The 12,545-nt window shown below is 54.7% G+C and overlaps 1 protein-coding gene across 1 annotated transcript in view; it reads left to right on the forward strand.

The window, feature by feature from the left end:
• Positions 1–12,468: 12,468 nt before the first annotated feature.
• ITGA2B (integrin subunit alpha 2b) overlaps positions 12,469–12,545 on the forward strand; it is a 31,679-nt gene continuing 31,602 nt past the window's right edge. The window contains exon 1 of the mRNA XM_034756255.1: positions 12,469–12,474. Coding sequence (XP_034612146.1) covers positions 12,469–12,474 — 6 coding nt within the window. The remainder of the gene's footprint in view (positions 12,475–12,545) is intronic.

Raw genomic sequence — 12,545 nt, forward strand, 5'->3', positions numbered from 1 at the left:
AGACACGGATGACTCTAACAGCTAATGAATTGTATCACGTTGGAAGGTGACGACTGCTGGATTTGTAAAATGCTGTACAGATGGAAGCAACATAGGTATATATTGCATGCTTGTGATCTGGAGCTAAGCTGCCAGTTTCATAGGAACCTGATCCTGATGGCAGATTCAGGAGTGTCAGGAAATTGGGCTAAGTCCCGTATAGAACAAAATGCCCATGTTTATTCCTGGGTTTGAACCACTGACTTGCAGATGTCACCCTACCTACTTGTCAGGCACAAGTCCAATATTCCAATGATAAAAGAACCGTTAGCTTTAAAATGTGGCTCTTTATTTTGAGTGAAGTTTTTTGGTTGATCACTAATTCATTCAGACTCCTCCCACCTGTGACCTTTTTCTGAAGGGATTTGTTCACATATCAGCCCCATTACTTTAGAGAATACGAACTCTGGAAGTTCAGTCCCTCTGCTAAATTGCTGTTCCCATTGCATCAGCCCTAAAACAGGAGCTCTCCTGCTTGGTTTGGAGGAGTGAAAGTCCAGTCTCTGGTTTAATGCATTTTTCAAATGTGCGGGGCTCCATACTCTCTCACAGTTCACAGTAACTCCCTTGTGATTAGATTGGAAACATGGCCAGATTCCATGCTCTGTGCTGTCAGACCCAGGCCAAGACAGGCCTGCTCTGAGATGAAGCAACAAGCATGCTGTGGCTACAAGCATAACTAGCATTCCTGTTCTTCCCTTTCCTCCCCATACTCCCTGAGCACTGTAGAACTGAGAAATCTGGGGTGTGAATTCAAAGGATTTGAAGCCCTGAGATTGCTCGCTAGTTAAAAAGAGAGGAATTTGCATTTTGAACAAATAGCACTGAAAAAAATCACCTGTTAAAATAAAGGGACTCAGTTTTTTAATTGATGTAAATACTTAACAGATACAGTATTAATGTTAATGTTTCAATGCTGAGCTTCATTAGCTTTTAGATTCAGTATGCGTGTTCTGGCACCCGACACACTGCAGTGGGGGGAGGGGGTTGACTTTCAGAATAGTGCTAAAAATTAACCTAACAAGCATAAACAGACTGTATTTAACTTTGTCATATATATATCTATATATATAGATATATAAAATATGCTGTAAAATGAGGGAAAAGAAACTTTCTAATAAACCAATGATTTGTGGAAAAACGGTGTAGTTCTTCCCAAAAACACAAGACAAGCTCTTGCAGCTAGTGGTTAATCTAGATAAATGGAGAAGTTGGGGGTGGAATTTGGGTCGTCTTTTAGCATTCTCAGTAGTCTGAATTTCAGCTGTTTTAAATGTTCATTGCAACAGAGGAGAACTGAGACTATTGCTAGTAAGAACTGCTGGATCATGTAAAGACCTCTGTCTTCCCGCGCTCGCTGCTCAGTGAGCGCAAGCATTTCCTACCAAGTGGTAGGACACAGTTTGTAAATGTGGTCTCTGGCCTCCTTGGCATGTGGGGGAAGGGGTTCTTAAGAGTCCAGATTTATGTAGAAATTACATCTGCAGAAAAACCTCTGCTGCTGGTCTGAGCCTTGCCTCCCAGAGCTTTAGCTGCTACTTTCCCCCCGTTCCCTGCCTTGCCAGCAGTGTGTGTGTCTCTGGTGTGTAGAGATGGGGAGGTGGAGGACAAAAAGCCCAAACTGATCATTCCTTAATCAAAGAAGTTGCTTTCTTTAGGCCTTCAGCAGCACCTGTTTCTTAGTACCTTGGGCTTCAAGGAGAGAACTGGATCTTCCTTTTGAAAATGCCCCTCACGGTTGCATCCTCCGCCAGGCCGGGCTGGCTTTAAATTACAGCCATTAGGTGCTGGAAGCTTATGGAAGGCTGCAAATGAAAGTCCTAGGTTCCCTCCTCTGGGGAGGGAGAATCAGTCAGGTCACTGCTTCGGGCTGTCTTCAAGCTCTCATGGTTCGTTCAGTGCCCAGACTCGGACTCAGATGAGAGCATGGAGATCAGATACCCAATTTTTAATGTGGCCAAATGCAGTTTAGAAAGATGGAAATTCCTCTAAAGGGTTGCTTGTTTGGAGAAATGTACTTGGTTTTTCATTCCTGCTACACTGGGCCATAGCCAACTTCCCACTTCTCCTAGTGTATCCGAAATATCGAATCCGGATCAGGCTTCAAAATGAACATGTTCAGTCCTTCCCCCACTCTGGAACATGGGTGGCTGTGGCTGATGTATTCAGCAGCTGGGCAAGGAATGAGGCCTGCTGGCTTGGCCTTGCTCCATAACACACTTTCTGTGTGAAGGGAGTCCTGCAGTTCCAGACCTTTATCACAGCCTCAATTTCACTAGAAATTTACCATGATTCTACACAACCCTGGGCCTGTCCCATCATCTTTGTGCTAGTGTGCAGAGGATCATTTCTTAGCCACAGACGTTGCTTTCAGTGGGCAACCTTTCAAACCATTTGGGAAGGGCACTTCCCCACAGCATCTGACTGCATTCAGTTGATGACAAGGGATTTCCATCTCGATGAGCAGGTGACCATGCAAGCAGTCTGTCTGAAGGGGCGAGAGCTCTTCCAACACGTTCCCACTTGCATTCAGTACCTGCCACAGCCTCAGAGTGTAACTAGCCTCCAGTGGGCAGGGGATGGGGTGGAAGAAAGTGCAGACAAGTGTGATTTCTTTTATCTAGTCCACAAGTGTGGTTTGGGAGTGGCACGGTTGCATGACACCTGCAAGGCCATGATTTCCAGATCACCTTGGCTGTGAGCAGTCGTTCCTCTCATCTTCCTCAAATCGGGCCACGGTTTCCAAGGTCCATTGCTTATCTCAGACCCTCAGGCTTTATCTGCCCATTCTTTCAGGGAATTTCTAGAGGCTCTAGACCAGTGGTTTTTAACCTGGGGTCCACAGACTGTCTAAGATTTCCAAAGGGGTCTACACTTCCAGTCAAATTTTTAGGCGTCCACAAATGAGAGAGGTTGAAGACCTGTGCTCTAGACAATGCTTGCCAGCTGTCCTACACTCCAAGTTTATGGCCCTAGGGGGTGACTAGTTGCCCATTGCCATGAAAGGAGCAATGTGCAGGAAGTCCAGGAAATGAACACTGGAGAGACACTGCAGCTTCCTTCCAGGTAGCAGCACTGGCGAGGAGTGGTGCTCTCACCCACAACCGGGTACTACTTAATGCAGCTTTTTTCCTGCCCCAGGACTGTCCATTTCCCCCATCCCTCTGTCCTCACGGCTGCTGTTTCTCTCTGGGAGCAGAGCCATCCCCTTCCACTTTTCTCCGCCATGCTTTGTGGCTGAGAAGTACTGGGTCAGGCCCTGCAGTGCTAGGGTGGCCCGCAGCCTCTCTCAGTTGCCGCTAGTCCCATGCTAAGCGTGTTCCCCAGGAGCAGCCAGGTTTCCAGCAGGGTGTCCTGGTGGCAGAGATTTGGGAAGGGGAATGAATTGCTGCCGTTTGCACGAGAAGCTCCTGAAGGGGGCTGTTCCACTTCTAGCTCCCTGCAGCCTTGGAGAAGAGCTGCTCAGACTAGCCTCTTCCCCTCCCTGTTGGTTGGATGGTGAGATCTCCACCATAAGTCTCTTCGCTGTCACGGCCTCAGGCCCGTGCTTCTTCCTGTGTGGGACGGATGCACTCCCACGGCAGGAGGCTGACCTAAGAATAGGCTAGAGTGAAGAATGCGCTGTTTGTGGCTTGGGCACTCAGCCCAGACTAATGGTGCATGAGAAGGCCTTCTTGGAGGGTTCCAGGGAGCTGCCTTGGGCCACGCAGCATCTCGGCCAGGGGAGCTGCAGGCTGTGTGTAAAGTGTTGTGCCTATGTGAGCTTTTGGCTGTGGGTGCTGCCACAATGGCACCATCTTAACCTGCGTGTGGAGCACCCGGGCTGGGAACCCTGGTGTGAAATTAATTAGTAATGACTTGGGGGGGTTCATATCTTCTCATTTAAAAGCCATTCTCCAGGGGGTATTGGTGAGGGACTCCAGCTGGGATTCAGCAACCGGCCCTGATTTCACAGCCACATCAACGAGACCATCCCAGAGAGTTCATTTACCCACAGCTTCTCTTCGCTGCCTGCAGCCTTCCCATGGTGCCAGTACATCACAAGCCAATGCTACCTGGCCTGTACCTTCCCATGCACATGTTCTTCGTGTGCATCCCTGTCTCCTCCCTCCTGCTCTTGGCCACTGTATGTAGGACCCTGCGCACGTGCAGATGGGTGGCATTTTACACACTGGCTGCTTCTGCGGTAGACCGCCGAAGCAGACTCCGTGGGCAGGGGCTTACATCTCCCTGGGGCAACTCAGGCTGCCCTGGCAAGCTGCTGAAGCAGCATGACAAAGTTCTCACCTGCTTTTATTAACAGCGAGTTCCTGCCAGTGCCCTGCTATGAGTGGCAAAGCCTGGGGGGAGTTTGGAGCCAAAGGTTCTCCTCCCTCCCCCACACCACCCCGGGAAATAAAACCAAGACCCTTGTTTGTTTTCTGTGATGTGCTTGTAGGTTGCATGACGGAGGCTGGCACTGGCCTTCCCCACTGTCTTAATCTGTGCCTGGACTGTGATGCTCAAATTCCCTTTTCAATGCCCAGCTTGTGTCCTGTTGTTTTCTCTGTGTCATATGCTAATGCAGAACACATGCTAGTGTCTGAGCACAGAGCAAGGCCAGCTGTGTGGGCCAGGCCCCTCTTTAGGCAGCAGGGAAGAGAGGGAAAAAATGGAGTCCTTGGGGCACCTTTAGAGACTGACAAATTTATTTGGGCATAAGCTTTCGTGGGCTAGAAATTGTCAGTACTGACTCCAGCCCTGGGGCCAGCTGCCAGGTGCTCACGGGCTCCCCCTGTGCCACCCCATCAAGCCCACGTGACAGCCTCAGTCTCAAGGCTTTTCCGGTCCTTGCCCTGCCATTGGTCCCTGTCCAGCCATTGGCCCCTGCTCCTGTCCCGCTAGTGGCAAATGCCCATTTGCCACATTTCCCAACAAGTACCATCCTGCCCCCTCTGTGGGCGGGAGCTCCCCATCAAACCCGGTGTCCTCCTGTGACGGAGTGGGACTGTTCTTAATGTTTCCTCTGAATACTGTGTAGGTGCCTCAGTTTCCCCTATGTATTTCTTAAGTTTCCAGTGTGCATAAATGGCTGACACTCTGTCTCCTGGCAACAAATGGCTGGGGCCCTTCCCCCTGCAAGGGAATAGCTAAAGGTGAACAAAGAGATCAGGTGACCTCCTGGCCCGGGAAAGAGACAAAGGCCAGAAAGGAGGGGCTGGAGGGGGTTCAGTTGTGAGCTGGCTGGAGACGGGAACTGAGGGCAAACGGGGTTGTCTGGCTCGCTGGGCCCCAGAATGGACCCAGCTGAGGGGTCCTGTTCTCTGTACCTACAAGCTCTGTTTTAGACCGTGTTCCTGTCATCTAATAAACCTCTGTGTTACTGGCTGGCTGAGAGTCACATCTGACTGCGAAGTGGGGGTGCAGGACCCCGCCTGGGCGGACTCGCTGTGGGAAGCACATGGAGGGGCAGAGGAAGCTGAATGCTCCAAGGTCAGACCCAGGAAGGTGAAGCCGTGTGAGCTTCTTGCCCTGAAGACAGTCTGCTCCAAGGGAGAGGAGGCTCCCCAAAGTCCTGACTGGCTTTGTGGGGAGCAGTTCCAGCACATCGCCCGGGGACTCCGTGACACCTCCTACGGCCACCATAGCACCCCCTGAGGCTGGGACGCCTGAGGCTCGCCCGGGGTCAGGCAGACGGTGTGCCGAGGCTGCTGCCTATCCTGCGGACGGGGGTGGCCTGGGGTGTTGTGCCCCCCTGCTGTCTTCTCTGTCTCATGTACCCTGGCTTAGGCTGTGCATGTACCAGACTGGATTTACTGGCCGTTTTTCTACCCTTCCTTACCCGTCCCTCCTTGGAAAGGAAGCCAGCATTTCCCAGCACTGACCACACACCCCCCCACACGCCACCCCGGCGAACACGGGAGGGGTCCCTTACTGCAGCAAATCCAAAAGTGGAAGCTAGGCTGGACCTGGATGTTGTTCCCACCCTTGCACCCAGCGGGGGCAGCTGCTGTGCTGGAGCCAGTGCAGGTGAGCTTGGGGGGTGGCAGCAGGACAGCGCTGCAGCTCATTGCATGGCATGAGTGGGGCACCCTCAGTGCCCCCAGCTTGTTCCCGCGCTCATCATCCCCAGCCCAGCCTGTCGGTTGGTGGATTACAGCAGTTCCTAGGGCCCCCCGGTGCCCTAGACCTCGCCCTAAGGAGGGAGAGGGGCAGCGACTTGCCAAGTCACCCAGCCGGGAGAGAGCCCAGGTCTCTTGACCCCCCCAGCTCCATCCTGGGCCACCCTGAGTGCTGGGGCTAGACTGGTCCTAATTGCTGTCCATTTCGGGTCCAAGCACTCGCTGCCAGCGAGGTCCTGCATTCGGCTGGCCCCGAGGAAGGAGTGCTGCAGCGTGGCCACCAGTTAGCGCAATCAGCACTCCTAGGGTCTGTTCCTGGCTCTGCCATGGGACTGCTGCATGATCTAGGGCAAGTCATGGCCCTGCTGTGTGCCTCAGTTTCCCTCAGCCACAAGCACCATATTACTACACTAGTGCCCAGCAGGAGAGGTCCCCAGTGTGATGAGGGCCACGTTGCACTGGATCTGTGCCCCCCACACACACACCCCAGCTCAAAATCTCTCTAGGTAAGACAGAAGGTGAGAGGGGAAGGGCTCAGAGAGGTGAAGGGTCTTGCGCAAGGTCCGTGGCAGACCTGGGAATAGAGCACAGGTGTCCTGCCCACAGGGCCTGGCTGCTCCACGCATTGCAGCTGGCCCATGGCTAAGTGCACAGTAGGGGGAGGGGGGAGAGACCTGTTTAAAAATAGAAGCAATTCCTGCAGCCGCTGCGCTGAGGTTTCCTCTTTGCCCGGGTAGAAGCCGGCTGGAGTGGCGCGATAGGCAAACCGTGCTGCTCTCTCTCTCACAGCCGGGGGGGGCAGGAAGCTAGGCCAGGCCAGGATTATATTTAACCCAGTCTGGCTCAGGATACCGGGCACTGGGTCTTACAGGTCCGAGCAATTGCCTCCCCCTGCCTTGGATGGAGGATTCTCCATGCAGCTTCCGTGGCAGTGAGATCCTGCTCCATGGCTAACCTTCCCCGTCATCCCCACTCTGGGCTCACGCCGGGCAGCCTGAAATCCCCAACTCCGCCAGTAGCCCCGTCCCTCCATCCATATGCTGGGCATGTCAGCCCCGGCTATGGAGAGTTTCAGCCACCCCCTGAAATGCAGCCATCTCTGGGGTGCAGTGTGAGAGCAGCCCCACACCACCCACCAGACACAGCCACCCCTGGGTGAGAGCACCCCCCGACACCTAGCCCCACCCCAGACAGCCCCACACCACCCACCAGACACAGCCACCCCTGGGTGAGAGCACCCCCCGACACCTAGCCCCACCCCAGACAGCCCCACATCACCCACCAGACACAGCCACCCCTGGGTGAGAGCACCCCCCGACACAGACCCCCACACCACCCACCAGACACAGCCACCCCTGGGTGAGAGCAGACCCCCACACCACCCACCAGACACAGCCACCCCTGGGTGAGAGCACCCCCCGACACAGCGTTTGGGCTAGGAGGGGAAGGAGAACCTGGCAGCCTGAGCTCAGCACAGCCCCAGCTGCACCATTCACCTCAGACGAGGTGCTGCAGGAGCTTCCGTGCTGGCATCAAAGCAGCTTCCTGGGGGTGCGATGAGGGGACAGGGAGAGCCCCCGACTCCAGCGTCTGGCTTTGCCTTGCAGCTGCCCGACGACATGGCTCTGGGGCCCACTGGGACTCTAGCAGCAGGCACAACGGCTCCCCCTACCCCCAGGGTCTTGTGACTTCTGCCGTGCGAGCTCCCGCTCTGAGCAGGAATCCCAGGGCACCACTGCGCCCTGACCCTCCCCGGCGGTTTTGCCTGGTCCTGGAGCCGGGCCCCCTGCTGCTCTGAGGAAGGGTCCCCAGGCCACCCCTTGCTGGCCTCCTGGTGCTACTTTCCGTGCCAGTGTTGCTCCGTGCCTGGCTGAGTTCTGGGGGCGTGGCCAGGGCTAGGGCAGCTGGCCCAGCTTGGGTGAAGGGGAGCGATTCCCAGCTCACCCAGGTGTGACCTGGAGCAAGTCACACCCTCTGCCTCAGCTCCCCATCTGCCCCCTGGGGACACCCACCCTGTGAGCCTGCTGGGCGAGTCCCAGGGGGACAAGGAGACAGGCCTGCTGACCAGCCCCCTTGGCCAGCGCGGGCCCCTGGGGGTGCCTCAAGCTGGGAACCCCAAATCACTCCTGGCTTTGGGCCACTTTGGCCCTTTTCTCCACCTGCCAGTGTGGTGGCGACACCGTGGTGAGGGTGAGGCTGCGCCTGGTGCTGAGGAAGGGCAGCAGGCAGCCCAGTGGGACACTTCTGGCCAGGAAGGGGTGAGAAAGCCCCGGGGACGCCACCTCCATGTTGTGGGTCCATCTGGCCCCGTGCCCTGGCTCTGACACGGGCAGCACCAGCTGCTGCAGAGGAAGGGGCAGGAACACTGCAGGGTCAGCTGTGTGATGATCACCCCCGGCCTCAGCCTGGGCTCTGATGGGCAGAGATTGGCTTAACCCTGCAGCAGGATTCACCTCCACAGTCCAGTGACTGTTAGCGCTAATGAGGCCAGCTATGAATCTGCCTGTTTCCTATAGAAATGGCCAGTCCCTTTCTGAATCGTGCTAGGTTCCTGGCCACAACCACATCCACAGGCTAATGACATGTTGTGTATTTCCCCACTTGTAATTTCACTTGAATCATAGAACATCAGGGTTGGAAAGGACCTCAGGAGGTATCTAGTCCAACCCCCTGCTCAAAGCAGGACCAACACCAACTAAATCATCCCAGCTAGGGCTTTGTCAAGCCACCTCTCTAGGTAACCCATTCCAGTGCTTCACCACCCTCCCAGTGAAATAGTGTTTCCTAATATCCAACCTAGAGCTCCCCCACTGCAACTTGAGACCATTGCTCCTTGTTCTGTCATCGGCTACCACTGAGAACAGTCTAGATCCATCCTCTTTGGAACCCCCCTTCAGGTAGTTGGAAACAGCTATCAAATCCCCCCTCATTCTTCTCTTCTGCAGACTAAACAATCCCAGTTCCCTCAGCCTCTCCTCATAAGTCATCTGCTCCAGACCCCTAATCATTTTTGTTGCCCTCCACAGGACTCTTTCCAATTTTTCCACATCCTTCCTGTAGTGTAGTGCCCAAGACCAGACACAGTACTCCGGATGAGGCCTCACCAATATCGAATAGAGGGGAATGATCACGTCCCTCGAGCTGCTGGCAATGCCCCTACTTATACAGCCCAAAATGCCCTTAGCCTTCTTGGCAACAAGGGCACACTGTTGACTCATATCCAGCTTCTCGTCCACTGTAACCCCTAGGTCCTTTTCTGCAGAACTGCTACCTAGCCATTCGGTCCCTAGTCTGTAACAGTGAATGGGATTCTTCCGTCCTAAGTGCAAGACTCTGCACTTGTCCTTGTTGAACCTCATCAGGTTTCTTTTGGCTCAATCCTCTATTTTGTCTAGGTCCCTCTGTATCCTATCCCTACCCTCCAGCGTATCTACCACTCCTCCCAGTTTAGTGTCATCTGCAAACTTGCTGAGGGTGCAGTCCATGCCATCCTCCAGATCATTAATGAAGATATTGAACAAAACCGGCTCCAGAACCGACCCTTGGGGCACTCCGCTTGAAACCAGCTGCCAACTAGAAATGGAGCCATTGATCACTACCCGTTGAGCCTGCTTTCTATCCACTTTATAGTCCATTCATCCAGCCCATACTTTAACATGCCGGCAAGAATACTGTGGGAGACCATGTCAAAAGCATTGCTAAAGTCAAGAAATAACACGTCCACTGCTTTCCCCGTATCCACAGATCCAGTTATCTCCTCATAGAAGGCAATTAGGTTAGTCAGGCATGACTTGCCCTTGGTGAATCCATGCTGACTGTTCCTGATCACTTTCCTCTCCTCTAAGTGCTCCAGAATTGATTCCTTGAGGACCTGCTGTCATGGACTCACAGATCGTGCCCACTCTAGGACCCCCTTTTAGTGAGACAGCCCTTCTCGGGGGTCCACTCTCTCTCGGGGTCAGGCCCCTCCACCTTCTGGATCTGCACCTCTCGGAGCCCTAGCACACCTGTTTCTCGCCGTGGGCCCCCTCGGGGAGTCCACTCGCTCTGGACCCCCGGGGCCTCCACCCCCCGAAGGGGTTGATGTCCCCCCTGTTCCCTAGATCAGAGTGACTCTTAGCCAGCATGAAACAGGAGGGTTTATTGAACACAGCACAGGAAACTCTCAGGGCCTCAGGCCTGGCCTCCCTCAGCCCAGCACATCCCAGTCTCTCTGCATCCAGGTGGGCTCTGCCTACTCCCCCTCTCCAGCCCAGAGCCCCCCTGCTCCCAGCTGGGCATCTGAGATCACCGGCCCCAGGCCCCGCCTCTGTCCATTGTCTTCTCTCCAGGTAAACAGGGTTGTAAACCGGGGCCTCCTCTCCTCGCTTCTGTCCTCTGGCTGGAACCGGCTGGTTAGGTCACTGGGTCCTCACTCTGCAGCCCATTGTCCGCCCACTGGCCAGAACCAGCTGCATCTCCTCAGCTGGGCCTCCGGGTTGCCAGGTCACCGGTCGCTGGGGTATCCATCCTCCCGGCCATCAGCTGGGTCCCCGAGTCCTCTGTCTGGTCCTCTGCAAAACACATTCCCTCTCCCCTCACCTCATTAAACCAGTAACACCCAGGGAAACTGGGTCCCACCCCCTCCGCATGCAAACCATTGAAACTCCACAGAAAACAAGAAAACCCCCCACTTCGTCACACCTGCTCCATGATTTTTCCAGGGACTGAGGTGAGGCTGACTGGCCTGTAGTTCCCCAGATCCTCCTTCTTCCCTTTTTTAAAGATGGGCACTACATTAGCCTTTTTCCAGTCATCCGGGACCTCCCCCGATCTCCATGAGTTTTCAAAGATAATGGCCAATGGCTCTGCAATCACATCCGCCAACTCCTTTAGCCCCCTCGGATGCAGCGCATCCGGCCTCGTGGACTTGTGCTTGTCCAGCTTTTCTAAACAGTCCTGAACCACTTCTTTCTCCACAGAGGGCTGGTCACCTCCTCCCCATGCCGTGCTGCCCAGTGCAGCAGTCTGGGGGCTGACCTTGTTCGTGAAGACAGAGGCAAAAAAAGCATTGAGTACATTAGCTTTTTCCACATCCTCTGTCACTAGGTTGCCTCCCCCATTCAGTAAGGGGCCCACACTTTCCTTGACTTTCTTCTTGTTGCTAACATACCTGAAGAATGTACCTTCTTGTTACTCTTAACATCCCTTGCTAGCTGCAACTCCAAGTGTGATTTGGCCTTCCTGATTTCACTCCTGCATGCCTGAGCAATATTTTTATACTCCTCCCTGGTCATTTGTCCAATCTTCCACTTCTTGTAAGCTTCTTTTTTGCATTTAAGGTCAGCAAGGATTTCACTGTTAAGCCAAGCTGGTCGCCTGCCATATTTACTATTCTTTCTACACATCGGGATGGTTTGTTCCTGCAACCGCAATAAGGATTCTTTAAAATACAGCCAGCTCTCCTGGACTCCTTTCCCCCTCATGTTATTCTCCCAGGGGATCCTGCCCATCAGTTCCCCGAGGGAGTCAAAGTCTGCTTTTCTGAAGTCCAGGGTCCGTATTCTGCTGCTCTCCTTTCTTCCTTGTGTCAGGATCCTGAACTCGACCATCTCATGGTCACTGCCTCCAGACTTCCCATCCACTTTTGCTTCCCTTACTAATTCTTCCTGGTTTGTGAGCAGCAGGTCAAGAAAAGCTCTGCCCCTAGTTGGTTCCTCCAGCACTTGCACCAGGAAATTTCTTGCTGTCCCCTGGACTCATATCATGTCCTCTCATTGGTCTCCTCTCTAAGCCATTGGGCCTTTCCACCCAATCCCACCCCCTGGGCCTTGGCAGGGCTGGAGCTGTGCAGCTCCCCTCTCAGGTGGGAGCTCTCCCCAGCCCCTCTGGGCAGCGCCGGCTGAGCCCAAGACCCACTGGAAGTGGCTGCATCCCCTCTGATAAGGACCTGCTGGCGGCCGGGGCTGACGGGGCGGAAGCACGTCAGCCAGGCTGGGCTGTTCGCAGTGGCCTGCCTGGAGCATTGGATCCCTGCCGGGCAGAGGAGGAGGAACGCCAGGACGATGGCTGGAGCTCAGGGACTGTGGCTGCCGCTGCCTCCCCTCTGGCTCTGGTGCTGGGTCCAGGTGCTGCTGGCTCCCCCAGGGCCGTGGCCAGTGCGGGCCTTCAACTTGCACTCGGACCGTCCCACCATCTACGCTGGGCCCAACCACAGCTACTTCGGCTTCGCCATGGACTTCTTCCAGGGCAGTAAGGGCAGGTAGGTGATGGGGGTTTGGGGTCGGGAGTGAGCATGGGGGTGAGGTTGGGGTGGAAAGTGGGGGTCGGGGTTGGGGTGGGAGTGAGCATGGCGGTGAGGTTAGGGTAGAGGGTGAGGGTGAGGGGGGGTCAGGGTTGGGGTGGGGAGTGAGCATGGGGGTGGGG

The sequence above is a fragment of the Trachemys scripta genome, chromosome 23 (assembly GCF_013100865.1).
Source record: "Trachemys scripta elegans isolate TJP31775 chromosome 23, CAS_Tse_1.0, whole genome shotgun sequence".
Lineage (NCBI taxonomy): Eukaryota > Metazoa > Chordata > Testudines > Emydidae > Trachemys > Trachemys scripta.